The 19,188-nt window shown below is 48.1% G+C and overlaps 1 protein-coding gene across 5 annotated transcripts in view; it reads left to right on the forward strand.

The window, feature by feature from the left end:
- DVL1 (dishevelled segment polarity protein 1) overlaps nt 1-19,188 on the forward strand; it is a 127,653-nt gene that overhangs the window by 46,467 nt on the left and 61,998 nt on the right. For all 5 annotated transcript variants that reach the window (XR_014009983.1, XM_081201517.1, XM_081201519.1 and 2 more), the window contains exons 4-5: nt 304-416; nt 15,224-15,362. Coding sequence is in view for 4 of the 5 variants with exons in the window: in XM_081201517.1 (XP_081057643.1) it covers nt 304-416; nt 15,224-15,362 (252 nt within the window). In the remaining variant the exon portion in view is untranslated. The remainder of the gene's footprint in view (nt 1-303; nt 417-15,223; nt 15,363-19,188) is intronic.

The following is a 19,188-nucleotide window of genomic DNA, read 5'->3' on the forward strand; positions in this document are numbered from 1 at the left end:
AGGACTGGGGGAGCTGCAGCATGCTGCATCCCTCGCGAGATATGTATTAAAATATGTTTGCCCGCCTATAAGAAACAGCTGCCATTCTCTATCCACACCTGAGATGGCACTGTCTGGGGAGGACTGTACCATATGCCCGACCGAATGCTTTTGATCCAATTGCAACAGACATGCAACAGACATGCAGATTTTGGATCCAATTGCAACAGACATGCAAAATGAACCCCGCCAGGGTTTTGGCAAAATGGTATATGGGCTTGTTTCAAACGCCGGTCACGTCTTGTGCTCTCTTCATTCTTACAGCCCAAACGCCGCAAGCAGCCGAGATGGACTGGACAACGAGACAGGGACAGAGTCCGTCATCAGCCACAGGAGGGACCGACACCGGCGGAGGAACCGAGAGGGCCATGAAGACGGTAAGTTGGCGCTTCCTTGCTTTGTTCCCTTTGAAGGTCCCTTCGGTCGTTGTCGCCAGCTTCTTTTGCAGAGACCGATCTCAAATATTGGCTTGGAGATTTTGCAAAACACAAATGAATTGCATCACACCGGCAAGCATCACATAGCGTTCCATGGGTTGCTTATTTGCACTGCCAAGGACGGGTCAGCTGAGAGCACATCACTGCCGGTGCTGCCTGGTTGGCTGCCTGGTGACCCAGGACACGGCCTTCTTGGTGGCAGTTTTCTGTTTTGTGGACTGCCCAGTCAACCCAGGGAGGTGCGCCCGTCTCCCTCATTATTAACGTTCAGGAGGAATGAAGAAACATTCTAGTTCACCCAGGAATTTGACGGCTGGGTGAACGCTTGGGAGATACTGGGGCTGTGTCCAGTGTTAACCCTACTCAGAGTAGACCCTTGAAGTTAATGGACATGACTAACTTGGGCCTATTAATTTATACAGGCCTATTCAGAGTCAAACTCCACTGGATACAACTCATTGCTCTTAGTGGTCTTGAAATTATTAGTTGGGAGAGTGTGTTGTTGTTCTCAAATGTTTTAAATATGGCTTTATTTCATTTTTAACAGTATTGTTTTATGTGTTTGCCGCCTTGGGCACCTTTGGGAGAAAGGATGGCTTATAAATTATTATTATTATTATTAGAATGATATATTGCAAGTTCAGTTGTGCTGGGGGGGGGGGGGAGTTGCAGTGTATATGTGGTGCCCACAACAATTCCATTGGTCTGCAGATGCAACTATGTGCCCAAAGGTTTGCAAGCCCTGATCTGTCTGCCAAGATGTCTGTCTGCCCATTTCTGCCCAGAAGCTTCCATTTTGCTTTACCTTTACGTACTTCCTTTCTTACATTTATTCTCCCCTCTTCTCCAGGGAGTTCAGGGTGTGGCATGCACAGTTCTACCCCCTCCTCATTTTATCTTCACAACAACCCTGTGTGGTGGGTTAGGCCGAGAGGTTGCACCTCCTTTCATGGCTCAGTGAACCCTGGTCCTTGTCCGGCACTCTAACCACTACGCCACACCGGCATTCCGGGGCAGAGAGCGGTGATTGTGGGAAGCATGCCCTGTGTCTAATTCCCACCACAGTGCATTAAGAACTCTGCCCATGCACCTTTTATTCCCTTTCCAGTTTAAGTAGCAGATATTCTGCCTGTCGCTCTGTCAGGACAGTAAGAGCTATTCAGCAGTGGAACGGACTCCCTCAGAAGGTGGTGAACTCTCCTTCCTTTAAGCAGAGATTGGACGGCCATCTGCCAGGGATTCTTCAGCTGCGATTCCTGCCTTGAAGGGGGTTGGGACTGGATGACCCTCGGAGTCCCTTCCAGCTGTACAATTCTACAATTTGATCAGTGGAACTAGTGAAAGGATTCCTGTGGCTGTGATCCGTTGCATTCTCAACCCCCTTCCCTGTTGTGCGTGTGCCGTCCTCTGAAATACACACATTTGCGTTGACCTTCTGCTGCTTCACCTGCAAAGCAAGGTTCCCAACGACTGCTAACAAAAGATTTATTTTGTCCTCCCCCCGGCTTGGAGGGAAGTTGGCCTTTTGCAAAGCGGTTTCCAAAACTGAGCAGGTGGGAGGTTGGACAACAGAGAAATAATTACACGGAGCTGGGGTGGGCAGGCAGATGGAGGGGGGAGCGATTGGGGGAAGTGTATGCCCTTGTGTCTCTGTCTCCCACCCCATGCATTTTCCCTTTTCAATTTAATTAGTAGATATTCTGTCTGTAGCCCTGTCTGCTTTTTTGACAATGCAAACGAGAGACACCTTTTGTCCCACAGAGAAAATGAAGGGTGTGTATGTCCCGCCTCCTCCTGAAACAACATGGATGGTTACTGGTTGGAAAAATTGACCAGGTCCTGTTAAAAAGGGGGAGGGGACTTAATTAGGAGCATGGGAGGTCTATTCTTGGGACCCCTTCCTTGCTAGGACAAAGGTTTCTTTTTCTTTTACCACTACCACCACTTCCGTTTGCTAAGGATGAGCAAGAAAAGAGGGGCTCAGTTAGGGATGTAATTAAGAGGAGGCCCCCCCATCTGTCCGTGCTCAGAAAGTTTTAGAGTCTCTGCTGTGTGGTGTGTTGTTCATTGTTTCCACCCCTTCCAAGTGTCAAGTGCTGACGTAATTGTTTAGATGCTGGCAGAATGGCCTGTTCCATGGGAACCTAGGGAGCTGCCTTCTACAGAGTCAGGCCATCGGTTCGTTTATCTCAGTATTGCCTACACTGACTGGCAGCAGCTCTCCAGGGTTCCAGGCAGAGGACAGTCCCAGCCCTCTCTGGGACTGGGAAAGTGGAGTAATGCTCTATTATTACATCAATAAAGGGTAAAGGACCCCTGACCATTATGTCCAGTCGTGACTGACCCTGGGGTTGTGGTGCTCATCTTGCTTTATTGGCCGAGGGAGCCGGCATACAGCTTCCGGGTCATGTGGCCAGCATGACTAAGCCACTGCTGGCCAACCAGAGCAGTGCACGGAAACGCCTTTTACCTTCCTACTTGCGCTTTGACGTTCTTTCGAACTGCTAGGTTGGCAGGAGCAGGGACCAAGCAACGGGAGCTCACCCTGTCGCGGGGATTCGAACCGCCGACCTTCTGATCGGCAAGCCCTAGGCTCTGTGGTTTAACCCACAGTGCCACCCACGTCCCATTGAGTACATCAATGCCCTGATGCTAAACACAGACTCACTCACTCACTCGCTCCATTTTGGGGACCTCCAAGCAAGATCATGGCGGAAAAGTCTCTCGGTGGCTATGTTCCAATTCCAGGATGCCTCTTGAGAAACCAGTTTTGCTGGTGATTATTGGTGGGAGAGGGACATTGGCCTTTCTTCCAACTTGTGGGCTTTCCAGGGGCACCTGGTTGGGCTGCTGGAACAGTAGGCCTCTGTTCTGACCCAGCCAGGGCTCTTCTGTACTTTTGAGTCTTGGGTAGCACCTGTTATTCACAGGTATACTTCCTCTAAGTATGGAGGTTCCATTGGGATACCTTGGCTGATGGAGTTGCCCGCCATGACTTATCAAAGCGCTTGTCGCATCAGATCCGAGTTCCACCTTGCCCAGCATGCTGCTAGCAGCTCCCCTCTGACTTGTGGACACCTCTGCCTTCATTCCTCTATAAAGCCGGAGCATTAGGCTGTCCTTCCTAATTAGGCGTCACTTGCCAAATGGCCGGGGCTGTGTTTGGCGTCTTAATTAACTCGGATTGTCAGTTCAGAACAGAAACACCTTCCTTGATTTCTCTCTGCCCTGGCCTCTCTGAGGTCCTGCAGGATTCGCACTCAGAAGCATTTCCTTGACCCCCTCGGGCTGCCCCTGCTTCTTCTGATAAAAGCGACAGAGGCTGCGGTTCGGCCCCAGGAGAGAAATGCCTTGCCTTAATTGTCACGGCGGATCGGAAGGCCCTTTTCTCTGAGAGCCCTGGCGGCCTTTTCCGTTCTCTGATGCTGATGTGTGAGGTGATGAAGGTCAGGCGGCCGAGGAAAGCCTTGGTCATTATCAGGGAAATGTGACTGAAGTCCGCAATTGGTACGGGAGAAGTGGACGCCCCGGAGGCGGAATGATCGCCTGTCTTGCTTTGGAGGGTGGGAAATGTGATGGAGACATCTCTTGTCTTCACAAAATGAAGGGGCAGCAAAGGCCAAGAAGAAAGGCTGGTTGTGATTCCTCCCATCACAGAATTTGCTCTTTCGGAAGGAACAGTGTTTCAAGCCACTGCTGCAGGAGCTTGTGGAGTGGAGTGGAGTGGAGTGGTGCAAGGCCCAGGCCCAAACCCTCTTTTTGCTCTCAGGCTCAAAAGGTGGTAGAGTGTCCTCCATCAGAGGTTTTTAAACCAGGCATAGGCAAACTCAGCCCTGCAGATGTTTTGGGACTACAACTCCCATCATCCCTGACCACTGGTCCTGTCAGCTAGGGATGATGGGAGTTGTAGTCCCAAAACATCTGGAGGGCCGAGTTTGCCTATGCCTGTTTTAAACCAAGACTGGATGCCCATCTTTTGGGAATTCTTTGAGCTGCGATTCCTGCATTGCAGGGGGTTGGACTAGACAACCTTTGGGAGAATCCCTCTCAACCCTACAACTCTATGATTCTAAGCTCATCGCGAGTGGCTTGAGGCCAGTTGCCACCTCTCACCCCAACCTGGCTTTCAAGGACATTTGTGAGGATGAGATGGGCAGTTTGAATCAGGAGAGTGGCCTGATCTGAATTGCTTCCCCAGCCATTGAGTTTCCTTTCCTGTCTGCCCTCTGGATCCTGGCTCCCCTCCATCCTAATTCCTGTGGGCATGCAAGTGGGCAGCAGTGGTGGCAGTTGCTGGGGAGTGAGCAAAGGCTTATGGCAACAGTGAGCAACTTTTGTTTTAACACGAGGACCACATTTCATTGGAGGCTATCTGCTGGGGGGGCAGAGGGTAGGCTGCAGCTGATGAGAAGCCCAGGAACCTGCCTTGTACCAAGTCTAACCAGCCCACCCACCTAGCTCAGTGTGGTCTGCACTGACTGGCAGCGGCTCCCCAGGGTTTCAGACAGGGGTCTCTCCCAGCCCTACCTGGAGGTCCTTGAGTTGAGCACCTTCTGCATGCAAAGCGAGTGCCCTAACCACTGAAATGCAGCCCTTGAGACAAATGAGCATTGGAAGCTGCCTATCGCCCACCTAGCTCAGTGTTGTCTGCACTGACTGGCAGCGGCTTTCCAGGGATTTTTAGATATGGGACATTCCCAGCCTTACCTGGAGATGCTGGGAACTGAAGCCAGGACCTTCTGCACGCAAAGCAGGTGCTCTGTCTGCTTGCCCTGGCAGTGGGCAGAGCAAAGGCAGGCATAACCTGTTCTCTCTCTCTGGAGCCTTATCTGGTGACCCCCCAAAACTTGGAGTTGCCCACTACATCTCCTCCTCGCTCTTCACCCTTCCAGTGTAGCCTAACCAGAAGACTGCAAAGCCGTCTCCTCCCCTCATCCTCTCACCCGTTCGTCTACTCTAAAGGACACCAATTCCAGACCTCCCCAGCTGCCCTCCATATCCTCCTAAGCTGTTAACGTGGCCCAGCCAATCTCCCTGCTCTTAGCTATTTTCATCTCCCTTCATAATCCACCCCCCGCCAAACCCCTTCTGTTGCAGCCCTCTTGAGCAATTGACACACGTGGTCACGTTTTCCTCAAAGTGCCCAGAAACCAAATGCCAGGCTCCACGGTTGACTCCCTCATGGGCCCTGCAAATAGTCACGGCATAGTAGACTGTGGATCCTTTTCATTAGCTGTGAGGTGGCAAGCCCAGGTTTGTAGGGGGTTGTCGGAGGACTACGACAAAAAACTGGAGAGGAAATCACCGATGCTCTCATATTTGCCGCCTGTCTGGAATGGATGAGTGTGAGTGGAATTTGCTGCTGCTGCTGCTTCCCGTCTGCGATATGTAATCAATACATTTCCCTCTGTCATTTGCATTGTGTTTCCTTTGCATTGAGATGAAAAGGGCGGAATAACGTATAAAGAGGACACAACTTAGGTAGATTATATGAGTTACAAAATTTCACAGTGGAAAATTTTCAGTGGAATATTTGAATTTATTATTACGGTCACAGACCAGTTCCGACTCACTTACAAGATCAGAAAAATCATAAAACACAATGGGAATACGTTGAATTGCAATTGGGTTTAGCAGAGATAATTCAGATTTAACAGCAGTTAACAATATACATTAAATCTTGATCACTAAAATATAACCTAAAACTATATCATTTAAAACCTTAATCATTCAGGTAGTACAGCTTGTTCCCTAAGTTTTATGGCAGTCGCACAGAATTTGGCCACGCTTAGCGTGATCTCTACATCCTTGTCCTCTACCAGGAGTTTTAGACATTGGGGTTTGGACCCATTTTTCAGTGGAATAGAAAAACAGTGCTGTGTGCGAGAAATACAGAGCGGAACAGAAAACAATGCCTTCTGGCATCCCAAGGCCTGAACTTGATGGGGACCTACAAGTTGTCCTAACTCTTGCATGGTTCTGCACGTTCCCAAGCATTCGCTCGTCCTGTTCACACATTACCTTTTGGAAGTGTACATTAAAAAAGAAAAGAAAAGCACCAGCTACTTTGTTGGTCTGCTGCAATGAAAGGGTCTTGTGGCTCCTTATAAAGACCAGGACATTTTGTTTATAGCATTATATTTCATGAGCCAAAGCCCACTTTGATGGATGCATGGAACAGTATTTTCACTTGTAGCATCACAGAGCTGGAAGGGAACCTCAGAAACCATTTAGTCCAACCTCCTGCACAGCACAAGAGTTAGCGGGTGCACAGTGGTTCAGTGTTAGAAGCTGGAATTGTGGGGCACCTGCCAAGAAGCCTCACATCCCAGAATGTAGCCCCACTGCTGACCCCTGGGGCATCGTGGCCATTCTCTGCTACTCCTCCCTGTTCTTCATCTCTTCTCAGTTTGATGGCAAGTCATCTACTGTAGCCTACATTTATACACGATTGTGGCAGTGCTGATATTTTGCTTGCTGTGCCTATTTCTGCTTGCTTATAATCCTGTGTGGTTTTGCATTCGGACATCTTTTATTAGCCTCGCTTTGTATGAAGGCCGTGAGTTGCCCATAGTCTCACTGCAGAAGACAACCGATCACATAACAAGCTAGTTCTTTGTGCAGCGTTTGCTTGGCTCTGTGGTGGGGACAGGTGAAACTTGTCACTTCTGGTTCCCCTCAGCTTCTCACTCTTCCAACCTTAAGTTCTTTTGGCCACATTTCCGCATCATTTTACAATTTAGTTATTTTTTAAAAAAACAATTCCTCACAATTCCTTATGTTCTTTTTTTTAAAAAAAAAAACCTCACCAAAAATTATCCATTTTGTTGAAGCTATTTTGCCTAACGGAATGCATTTTTCTTTGCTGTTTTCATGGACAAACACACCCCACCCCCCTGTGTGATTCCTCCCCCATGTTTTTCCGGTCGGCGAACCGCGTTGCGAATTCTAGAGACTTGCAGATCGTGAAGGAGAGTTTTGTGCGCATGCTTCGGTTTGGCGTGTGTGCTTTACGTGTGTGTGTGTGTGTGTGTGTGTGTGTGTGTGTGAATTAGGTAGGCTCTCATGAAAACAACCGACCAAATTTCTTCCCCCGCCTCGGACCTGCGGTGGCCTGTGACGAACTCTGGCAAGCCAGGAAATGGCAGGGAACGTGACCATTGGGAGACAGTTTTACATAGCTCCCTCCTCATTGGCCTAACGCCGAGAGGGGGACGTGGCTTGCCAGAGGCAAATCTGCATATGCCGGCTGGGGTGTCTTAAGGTATCTCCCAGCACAGGGAGCCTGGGCCGGGGGCTGGTTCAAAGAGACTTTCGAGGCATCTCAGCAGGCGAAAGTTGTCCTCCATTCCGGATGAACAGGTACAATTTTGCTGTGTGGACGGAGGTGCTTCAGGTTGTTTGTCTGGAAGCTGCAATTTGGGAGGGATGAGAAGCCTCGGGGGCAATTTCCCCTCCTGCTTTTCCCCCTTTGTCGCTCTTACAAACGAACGAGATCCTTGAAAGCTGAAATACTCGGTTTTAACTCTTGTCTAATCCCACAGAAGCTTATGTTTCCTGAAATCCAAAATCCAAGTGCTTTGGTTTGAACCAGGGCTTGAGGATTAAGCTGCCCTGCAAAGGGCTTTTTAATTATTTTTTTTACAGTTTGGGCAACCGTTTTGTTATTTCCAAGGAGCCAAATAAATCCTGCCTCCCTTCGTCTGCTAAAGGGGATCGCGGCAGTGGCTTAGCACAACTCAGGGGAGCTGAAATGCAATACTGCCCGAAAGGGAGGCGGCGTTCGCACGCAAGTGACTGAAGGCGCAAGCTGGATGGTGGCACATGCAGCTGCCAGCAATTTCCACAGATGTGGCAGTGCTTTTTCTAGCAGCCTTAAGGCTGGGAATCCCCTACTGCAGAGATACCCATTGTGGCACCCTCCAGGATGTTGCTGGACTGCCTCTCCCTGAATCAACCCCCTATGCCCACAAAAAAAGATCAGGCTGATAGAAATTGGGGCAGAATTCAATTTGGTTTGCCTGCAAATGTGAGCATTTGCACTGTCTGAAGTGGTCTGCAAACGGAAAAGCGGCAGCCCTTCAAAATTCACACTTCTCCGAATTTTGCAATCTGGTTCTTAAGACCCAAGTTTTGTATACAGAAGTGTGTCTATTAAGGCAAAGTGTGAACAGAAATGCATTCGTTTGTGAGAACCGTACACACAGAAATCCGTTACTTTGGAGGAAATTGCTTTGGAAACACCTATATATTAGGGGAAAGCGCTTATAAACTTGCATGTTATTAGGGAAAATATGCTGGTGGGTTTTTGGAAAGACTCTTTTTTTAAATGTACAAACTGAGGGCGTTGAATGTTGAGAATTGAACTTAAAAGCTTGGGGAAAATTAGAAAGAGGGAGAAAACCGAAATGACAGATTCATCCATCCCCTTTCAGACATAAGGGGAGCTATATCCCAGCCCTATCTGAGTATATATGTCCTGCCAGCCACTGCCTTGTTCCTTAATGATGGTCTGAAAATCTAATCTCATACAACTTTTTGGGCCTTCATACGGCCATTTTTAAAAATGCACACATTTCAATAAAATCTCTCCACCAGCACACCACTGCCCCATGCCTCCTATCACTATAATCCAGCACAGTTAGTTGTAAATAATCATGCAAATTTGAAATGGCTTAGGGATGAAGAGCCTTTATCCTGTGCATCCCAGGATCCCAGTCTTTAAAAGGATTTGGGGGGCTGGTTGCTGGGAATAATTACAAAAATGAAAGTGACCCCTTTCATAACGACCCCCCTTTATTTGTGGCAGCAAAGTGTTTTATTCGTGTTTTATTTTCTGCAGCTTCGGGGAAGATCCGGCGCTTGGCGGTAGACTTTGTTCCCTGCGCGAAATATCTTCTTGGGATTCCCTCCAGGAGCAAAGAGGCTTCCTGATCTCTCTAAGCGTGCTTTGCGCAGTCTCTGAGTCTCTTTGGTGTGGAGTTTTGCTGAATGCTTCAGCTGGGTTGCTGAAGATCTTTACGTGGTCTCCTCCTCCTCCTCCCAAATACATCTGGGATAGCTTTGTTCAGAGCGTTTGGCTTCTCTTCCTTAAACGTACACAGGCTATGAGCTGAGAGGTTGACACCTCAACGTGTTGTGGTCACTGCGGATTTGCTGGGCTTTTTGCATCGAGTGGTGCACGCCGCAAGCTGGCAACGGGTGCTTCCTCTGCCCGAGATGGTGACTTCTGCGTTTTGGGAATGTTTGGGCCGTGGTCGGCCGCAGCAGGATGGACCCTGTGTGGTGCCACAGCTGCGTCCATGCTCCCCTCTGAGACCCGCCAGCAGCAGGAAACACTCTCCCCCCTGGGGGTGTCGCCTTCTGAGGCCAATCAAATGCTACCCAGAAGCTCCGCCTCCTGTACATCACTGTAGGTATCGGGCTTGTTAAGAACTGCTTCCGGGGGGGGGGGGTGCCAACCACTTGCATGTGGTTCTGTCTTCCAAAAGGAGTTTCCATTGATGCGACTGCTGCAACCTTGGCTTGCAAAAATCAGCTGCGCACACACTCACATCCCTTCCCCTTTCCAGATGACGGTTAAGTCCAAAGAGCTCTCTAGCTACAGTGCAATGATTTATTTAAAAAAATAATACTCTTTAATGCTAACCCAGTCTATGAAATGGAATTGGCAGGAGATTCAGGATAAGGAAGACTACAGGTCCGTGCTGGAGCATCTGTTTTAAATGCAGGCAGTTCAATGTTCAATCCCTGGCATTTCCTGGTAGGACTGGGGAAGGCTCCTTGTCTGAAACCCTGGAGAGCCAGACAGTGCTTAGCTTAGATAGACCCAGTGGTCTGACTCAGCGTACATTCCTATATCTTAAGGGAAAGGCTGTAGCTCAGTGGTACAACAGCTGCTTTGCATGCAGAAGGTCACCAATAGCATCTTCAAGTAGGGCTGGGAGAGACTCCTTGCCTTGAAAACCCTGGGGAGCTGCAGCCAATCAGTGTAGACCCAGTGGACCCCATTATCTTCTCAATCCGGCCAGCGGTCGGTCCGGGAATCAGCGTGTTTTTACATGAGTAGAATGTGTCCTTTTATTTAACATGCATCTCTGGGTTATTTGTGGGGCCTGCCTGGTGTTTTTACATGAGTAGAATGTGTGCTTTTATTTAAAATGCATCTCTTGGGTTATTTGTGGGGCATAGGAATTTGTTCATTATTATTTTTTCATACCTAAGGGACGAGGTTGGCGCTGTGGGTAAAACCTCAGTGCCTAGGACTTGCCGATCGTATGGTCGGCGGTTTGAATCCCCGCGGCGGGGTGAGCTCCCGTCGTTCGGTCCTAGCTCCTGCCCACCTAGCAGTTTGAAAGCACTCTTAAGTGCAAGTAGATAAATAGGTACCACTCTGGCGGGAAGGTAAACAGCGTTTCCGTGTGCTGCGCTGGTGCTGGCTCGCCAGCTGCAGCTTCGTCACGCTGGCCACGTGACCCGGAAGTGTCTTCGGACGGCACCGGCTCACAGACTCTAGAGCGAGATGAGCACGCAACCCTAGAGTCGGACACGAGTGGCCCGTACGGGCAGGGGTACCTTTACCTTTACCTTTATTTTTTCATAATATAGTCCGGCCCACCACATGGTCTGAGGGACAGTGGACTGGCCCACGGCTGAAAAAGGTTGCTGACCCCTGGTGTAGACAGTACAGTGATACCTCGGGTTACATACGCTTCAGGTTACAGACTCCGCTAACCCAGAAATAGTACCTCGGGTTAAGAACTTTGCTTCAGGATGAGAACAGAAATCGTGCTCCGGTTTCAGGTTACGAATGGACCTCCAGAACGAATTAAGTACTTATCCTGAGATACCACTGTACTTAGCTAGGTGGACCCTGTACAAGGCAGCTCCCCTATGGCAGAAAAAAGGAAGTACTTGCTAGTGATGCAGCGCATGACTGATGCATGGAACTTGCTCCCACAAGACGTGGCGACAGATGGCTTTGAAAGGGGATAATCCTGTAGGATGTCTTGCTGTTGTCTGTTAGCCATGAGGGCTGAATTGAGCCTCCAAGTTCAGAGGCAGTCTACCACTGAATAATAACAGCAGCCGGGGAGCAAGAACGTGGGCACGAAGTTTCCTTCAGGATATGCCTTCAGACTTCCTAGAAACAACTGCTTGGTCAATGCGGGGAAACAGAATGTTGGCCTATCAGGGCCACTTTTACGTTGTTTTTAAACCAAAATTTATATACAGCTTGATTGTAAATAAAACCACCAAGCAGTTTACAGTGGTACCTCAGGTTAAGTACTTAATTCGTTCCGGAGGTCCGTTCTTAACCTGAAACTGTTCTTAACCTGAAGCACCACTTTAGCTAATGGGGCCTCCTGCTGCCGCCACGCCGCCGGAGCCCGATTTCTGTTCTTATCCTGAAGCAAAGTTCTTAACCTGAAGCACTATTTCTGGGTTAGCAGAGTGTGTAACCTGGAGCGTATGTAACCTGAAGCGTATGTAACCCAAGGTACCACTGTATATATAAAAGCAGATATCAGGTATTTTTTTAAAAAACCATCTAAGTGCAATTTAAATCTATTATAAGCTAAAACCAGGTTAAAGCAAATGCCAGCTTCTGCACACGTGGCTGGGCTTGCTGAACCAAAAATGTTTTAAGCAGGTGCCGAAAAGAGTATACCGGAGGCACTGATGTCAATAGGCAGGGAGTTCCAAAGGGTTAAGTGCTGTCACACTGCAAGGTTGATTTCTTACCAGTGCAGAACAGATTTCATATAGCACCTGTAACGGTATCAGTTCATCAGATTGAAGTGATCGAGTGGGCAAGGGGATCACGCAAGGGAAGTTAGCTAGCTGCTCCCTGGAGGAATCCCTCCCTTCCTGCAGAGCCTCACCATCTTCTGCTTACACAGTCCTGCTTCCCCCCAGTGCTGCGCTGAGAAGATTTGGCTTGAAGAAACACACGCCTGAAACGTTCTTGTGTGTTTTTTTAAATAAATTTTTATTAGATTTTCCACAATGATAACAAAAACCACAACGCAGAGTGGTACACAAAAACAGGAAAAAAAGAACAATAAACAGATAAGCAATAACAACAAACAATTGTTCACAAATCAAACCTTTTAAGCATCTTAGTTGACTTCCTCAAGTCCCTCCCTTCTGAGTTTCCTTGTAGTTAAAAGTAACAGCTTTCCAATATCATTATTAAACTAAAACAATTTCCAGTTATAGTCCATCTTATTCACTTTTCTTAACATTCTAAATCCCATTTAATTAATTATAATTTAATTTAATTCTAGGCCTATTTGTTTTCTTTCAAGTAATTTCTAATTTTTTATGTTACAATATTTATTCAAATAGTCCTTAAATTTCCTCCAGTCCTCTTGGAACTCCTCTTCTTTCTGGTCACGGATTCTTCCAGTCAGGTCAGCTAGCTCCGAAAAGTCCCTCATCTTCCGCTGTTGGTAGTTCTTGTGTTTTCCAATTTTTAGCAAGTAATATTTGGGCCTGAAACGTTCTTGAGAAAGTTTGCCTAATCTCTCCCTGTGTGTGTCTCTCTCTCTCTTTCCTTGGGGTGGGGAACCCTTTTCAGCTCCGAGGGCCACATTTCCTCATGGACAAATTTTCGGGGGCCGCATACCAGTGGTGGGGCAGGGCCCAACAGTGGCAGATCAACACTGTATAGCAGACTACATTCCAGCTCTGCAAAAGTTATGCTTTTGCACCATCCAGGCAAATGAGAAGTATACAGTGGTGCCCCGCAAGACGAATGCCTCGCAAGACGAAAAACTCGCTAGACGAAAGGGTTTTCCGTTTTTTGAGTCGCTTCGCAAGACGAATTTCCCTATGGGCTTGCTTCGCAAGACGAAACGTTCTTGCAAGTTTGTTTCCTTTTTCTTAAAGCCGCTAAGCCGCTAAGCCATTAATAGCCGCTAAGCCGTTAATAGCTGCTAAGCCGCTAATAGCCGTGCTTCGCAAGACGAAAAAACCGCAAGATGAAGAGACTCGCGGAACGGATTAATTTCGTATTGCGAGGCACCACTGTATCACTGTATCAACAACGCATTCTAGTTCAAGCTAAAAAAGCAGAGCAGAGTTATTGTGGAGCACAGCTTTGGGATCTATGGGTCACAGCCTGGGGAGGGTTCTCAATAGCCAGACAGAGCTGGCGGACCAGATTTGGTCCCCAGGGCTTGTCATCTCCCTTCACTGGCCTAAAGCAATATCAGAGATGCGGCAGAAGAATATTTCTTCCCAAGTTGATGGGTGTGGGGAGTGAACTTTTTTTGGGGGGGGGTCTCTTCTTCCGCCCTTGTTTTCAGAGTTGTCTGTGTGAATTTCCCTCTCCCCTCCATCTCTCAGAACCAGTTCACATAAACAGCTGATGTGGGCCATTAGTTCTTCATAATAGGTGGGAGTGGATGGGTGTGTTTACTTTGGGGGATCAATCATTGACCTGGCAATGAATGAGGAATCTGTGCTCAGGGTCTATATCAGACACCTGGGACTTGCTACTCTTTTCCACCAAGGTGTGTGTGTGTGTGTGTGTGACACCTTCCTTCCCATCCCCATAGGTTTTCGGTTCAGAATTTGGCAGTCAAGTCTGACAAGGGGAAGCTGGGTCAGCAGAAGATATTTGGAGGTGCCCAAACATGTTTGCTCTTTATTGAACATGACGAAGTAATCTGGAAAGAATTTTCTCCTGCTAGGTGCTAATCCTTACTCAATTCTCTCTCTCTCTCTCTCTCTCTCTCTCTCTCTCTCTCTCTCTCTCTCACACACACACACACACACACACACACACACAGGCAAAGCTGCTGGTCTTGAAAAAACCTCCAGTTGTGTTCTTGAATCTGCACCCCTCTGTACTGGCATGTGTTTGTTTTTCCTGGTATCTTCTGCAACATGCCAGTAAACGCAAGGATAGCGCAACCCACAACCACTATGCACAGCTGGTGAAAAAATTAACAAATGGGTCCTTGTGCACATTTGGATGAAAGATGGATACTAGTCTGAAAAGGCTGCAGACGGATACACTAGGGGTGTGACTGAATGCTAGGGAATAGCATTTGCTGTAAAGAATTCTCTTTTTTTAAAAAAACAACGGAAGTAGTTGAATCCCTAACTTGTGTGATTCTTCCAGGCTTCTCTCAGTGTTGTGGTGCAATCATTTTTTTGTTCCATTTAGGAATCGCTTCCCATTAAACATCATGGAGTGATTGATAATGAATACATCATATAACTTATATTACTATACAGTGGTACCTCGGGTTACATACGCTTCAGGTTACATACGTTTCAGGTTACAGACTCCGCTAACCCAGAAATAATGCTTCAGGTTAAGAACTTTGCTTCAGGATGAGAACAGAAATTGTGCTCCGGTGGGGCAGCGGCAGCAGGATGCCCCATTAGCTAAAGTGGTGCTTCAGGTTAAGAACAATTTCAGGTTAAGAACAGACCTCCAAAACGAATTTAGTACTTAACCTGAGGTACCACTGTAAATATAACAACAACAGTGCTCTTAGTGATGAATAATAGCCGCATTTACACTCCACCCTTTCAGCCATGAGCTCAGGGTCAAATACATTGGTCTCCTCCCCCTTTAGTCTCACAATAGCCCTGCGTGGCTGTTTAGGCTGAGAAATACTGATGGGTTCAAGGTCGCTTAGCAAGTTTTGCACCTGACCGTGGATTGGAACCTGGGTCTCCTTGTCCAGAGCCCTTCTCAGTGTAATGTTGCCTTCCTTCCCCTGCAGTCTCCCGCATCAATGGGCACCCAAAGCTGGACCGACACCGGGAGCACCCGCCGGGCTACGACAGCTCTTCCACCGTGATGAGCAGCGAGTTGGAGTCCAGCAGCTTCATCGACTCCGACAATGACGAAAACACGAGCAGGTAACGGGCCAGTGCGCGAGGCAAGGAGTGCAGGAAGGTGCCTCGTAGCGAGTCTGCCAAGGGTCCACCATTGCTCTGGGTTGCCCTCTGCCTGAAGCCCTGGGAGCTGCTGCCAGTCAGTGTAGACAATACTGAGCTTGACCTGGCTTGGAATTTAGGCACCTTCCTTTGCTGCTGTGCCTCAAGGGAAGGTCCATAATTCAGCAATTGTTCAGTCCCTGCCTCTGCAGGTAGGGAGAGACCCCGTGGACAACACTGAGCTGAGATGGAACAATGGTCTGACTCAGCATCAGGCAGCTTCCTTATTTCCCTTAAGAGATTCATCATGAAGGACTTTGTTATAACGGTTGTTGTCATCTGTCAAATGGAACAAACAAATGGCAAGACTTTAATCCAAGTTATACCCTGCAATAAACTGCCTTCAATGGTTATGCACACATCTGGCAACCCCACTGTATACAAGGCTTTCCACTTCCGACAGTTACCTTATTAAGCCTAGGTGGGTGGCGCTGTGATCTAAACCACTGAGCCTCTTGGGCTTGCTGATCAGAAGGTCAGCATTTCGAATCCCCGCGATGGGGTGAGCTCCCATTGCTCTGTTCCAGCTCCTGCCAACCTAGCAGTTCAAAAACATACCAGCGTGAGTAGATAAATAGGTACCGCTGTGGCAGAAAGGTAAACGGCGTTTCCGTGCGCTCTGGTTTCTGTCACGGTGTTCAGTTGTGCCATAAGCAGTTTAGTCCTGCTGGCCACATGACCTGGAAAGCTGTCTGTGGACAAACGCCAGCTCCCTCGGCCTGAAAGCGAGCTGAGCACAGCAACCCCATAGTCGCCTTTGACTGGACTTAACCGTCCAGGGGTCCTTTACCTTATTATTATTATTATTATTAAGTCTAGGTAAAGGTAAAGGGACCCCTGACCATTAGGTCCAGTCGTGGCCGACTCTGGGGTTGCGGCGCTCATCTCGCTTTATTGGCCAAGAGAGCCAGCGTACAGCTTCCGGGTCATATGGCTGGCATGACTAAGCCGCTTCTGGTGAACCAGAGCAGCGCATGGAAACACCATTTACCTTCCTGCCGGAGCGGTACCTATTTATCTACTTGCACTTTGACGTGCTTTTGAACTGCTAGGTTGGCAGAAGCAGGGACCGAGCAACGGGAGCTCACCCCGTCGCGGGGATTCGAACTGCCGACCTTCTAATCGGCAAGTCCTAGGTTCTGTGGTTTAACCCACAGCGCCACCTGCATCCCATTAATAAGCCTAGGAGGCATTAAATACCAAAGAAATAATAATTTATGTCCCTCCTGTGCCACTAAGGCTTCGTGATGCCTTCCACACCTGTCCTTTTTTATTTTTTAAAAAGCCAAACTTGGACTGTTCTCAAGGTGGCAAGAGATTGGGATGGCGGGGGTTTTCTCCGCGTGGGAAGGAGAGTGCTCTGCCACCAACTTCCTAAAGAACACCCACCCTCCACTTGCCCAATGAGATGGTTCTTTCTGATCCATTTTCTTCTCCCCCCCACCCCCTTTTAGGCTTCTCTAAGGAACACGGCACCTTTAACCCCCACCACTTTCCTCTCCCATTTTTTTTTAAAAATAAGTGGAATATTTCTGTAGCGGTGGACGATCCATGCTGGGATTGGATTAAGAGCAGCCCAAAGTGGGTTACTGGAGCATCGCATGCTGGATCCAACTAGATCCAGCCCCAGTGTACATTTTCATAACACCCCTTTCCCCGCCCCCGCTCCAGATTTTTATCCTTCCCTGTAGAAGAATAAATAAAATACAACGAACGGCTGCAGAGGCTGCTATGGAGGGCCCCTTTCCCCCTTTTCCCTTTCTGAGCTGAGGGGGGGAGTCTTGGCACAAGCGAGTGACTGGCTGGCTGGCCATCCAGTGCGTCGGGGTGGAATGTGCCAAGGTATGTTGTTTAATATTACAAAGATGATGTTCATAAGCGGATGAGACATTCCGTCGGTGGGGGAGCTTGGGGAAGGGGGGCGGCGGCGGCGGCAGCAGCTTCTGAGATGTGGAAGGGGATGGATTATTCTGCACCAACAGCAAGAGGACAAAATAACAAAGCTTTTTGTCTGGCATTGCGAAAGGACACACCGGCACAAGTGCACTTGTGTTCTCAAGTCGGGCACCAGCAACTTGCGCGGGGGGGGGGCAGGAGGGGGCATTGTGGGGCTGAGAAAGGAGGCCTGGACATTGTGTTAAGAGAGGGGGCACATTCCTCATGCCCCACCTGTGCGTGAGTACTCTGGTCTTCTTTCTTCTTTGAGAAATATGGGTCTGCGTACAGTTGAAGCACCCCCCTCGAATCCCAGGAACTGTCGCTTACCCCTCACAGAGCTGCAATTCCCAGCATCCTTAACAAACTACGGTTTCCAGGATTCTTAGCGGTGTGCTTTAAATGTATGCCATGCATGCAGCCAGAGAGTAAGTACTCTGTTTTTTTCTTTTCTTTTCTGGATAGATGTAGAGTTGCATCGAATGCTACACCTGCTAGGGAACCTTCTGCGTGCAAAGGGGATGCTCTGCAGCCGAGCCACAGACCTTTCCTTTTCATGATGAATGGAGAGATCTGTCAATTCCTACCAAACACCGCGCTCCCTTGGCAAAAAGTAGCTATTAATCAATTCGCAGGCTTTCTGGGGGGCGGGGGGAAGAAGGAATTATTCATATCTGGGAATGCAGTGCCAGGAGGGTTCGCAGGTTTAAAACTCCTTTCCCTACATTGGTTCTCTTAAGTTACTCATTTTTGCAGTTCTCGACATTTCCACAGCAATTTGTGACTTACATTTTCACAATGACTTTTTTTTAAAACCAGCATTTTAGTGCAAATTTCACCATATATATATATATATATATATATATATATATATATATACGCAATTTTGAGTCATGTACACATTTTTGTTATTAGTTTCCCCTAATATAGTGGATTTTTGTAGTATCGTTATTGAATCAATGCATTTTTATGCACTTCTCCCCTAATACATGCATTTATAAACATATTGCTCCATTGGACAACTGCATCATAAAAATCAAAGAAGTGTGAATTTTCAGAGAATAGCCATGTTTTGGTTTGCATATTGGTTTGTGAGGCAGAGTTAGGGAGTTTCTCGTCAATAGCAAATGAGTTTGAATTTCTCCTCCATCAATTGTGACAGATTACAGGTTCCTACAGTCTGGCTTAGCTTGGCTTGCTCCAGTCAGTGGCAAACCCGGGTTTGCAACCAAATAACAGAACTGCCCTTTTCTATTTGGGTTGCTTGAGTGAACCACAGTTAATGCGGTCTGTGCAATAGCGCTGACAATCCCTGAGCTCTTCCCCTGTGAGATAAACATATTGAGTGAGATCATTGTTTGTGGGATGCCTAATTTAAACAGCACATTGTTTCCATTCCGCTTTCCTTCCCGTCTTTTTGAGAAACGAGATTGTTTTGGAAACTTCGGGAGTGTAGAACGGCTGCATCACCCTGCGGCTCCCCCTTGTGGTGAGCCACTAGACAGCAGGTGACGGCTTCTCAGTAGAGTCTCTTTAAGGACCAACTGCACCTTCCTAGTCTGCCCATCGGACCATCCTTCGCAGGAAGGAGTACAAGAGGGCCAACAAACAGTGCTCCCCCAAAACCCAGTTGTTGTCACCCCCAAAGCTGTGGTGGGAAAAGAACTGAGGGGAAGCAAAAGTCCACCATCTGAAGGAGAGCCCCTTACCCTAAGGGTCTCCCCTTGAGATAGACTTCCCTAGTGGCCTTTCAAAGCATCTTCCCCATTGCTTTGCTTAGGGGAAAGAGCATAGCTCAGTGGTAGAGCACCTG

Source organism: Podarcis bocagei (genome assembly GCF_964188305.1).
Source record: "Podarcis bocagei genome assembly, chromosome: 7".
NCBI classification, from domain to species: Eukaryota; Metazoa; Chordata; class Lepidosauria; order Squamata; family Lacertidae; genus Podarcis; species Podarcis bocagei.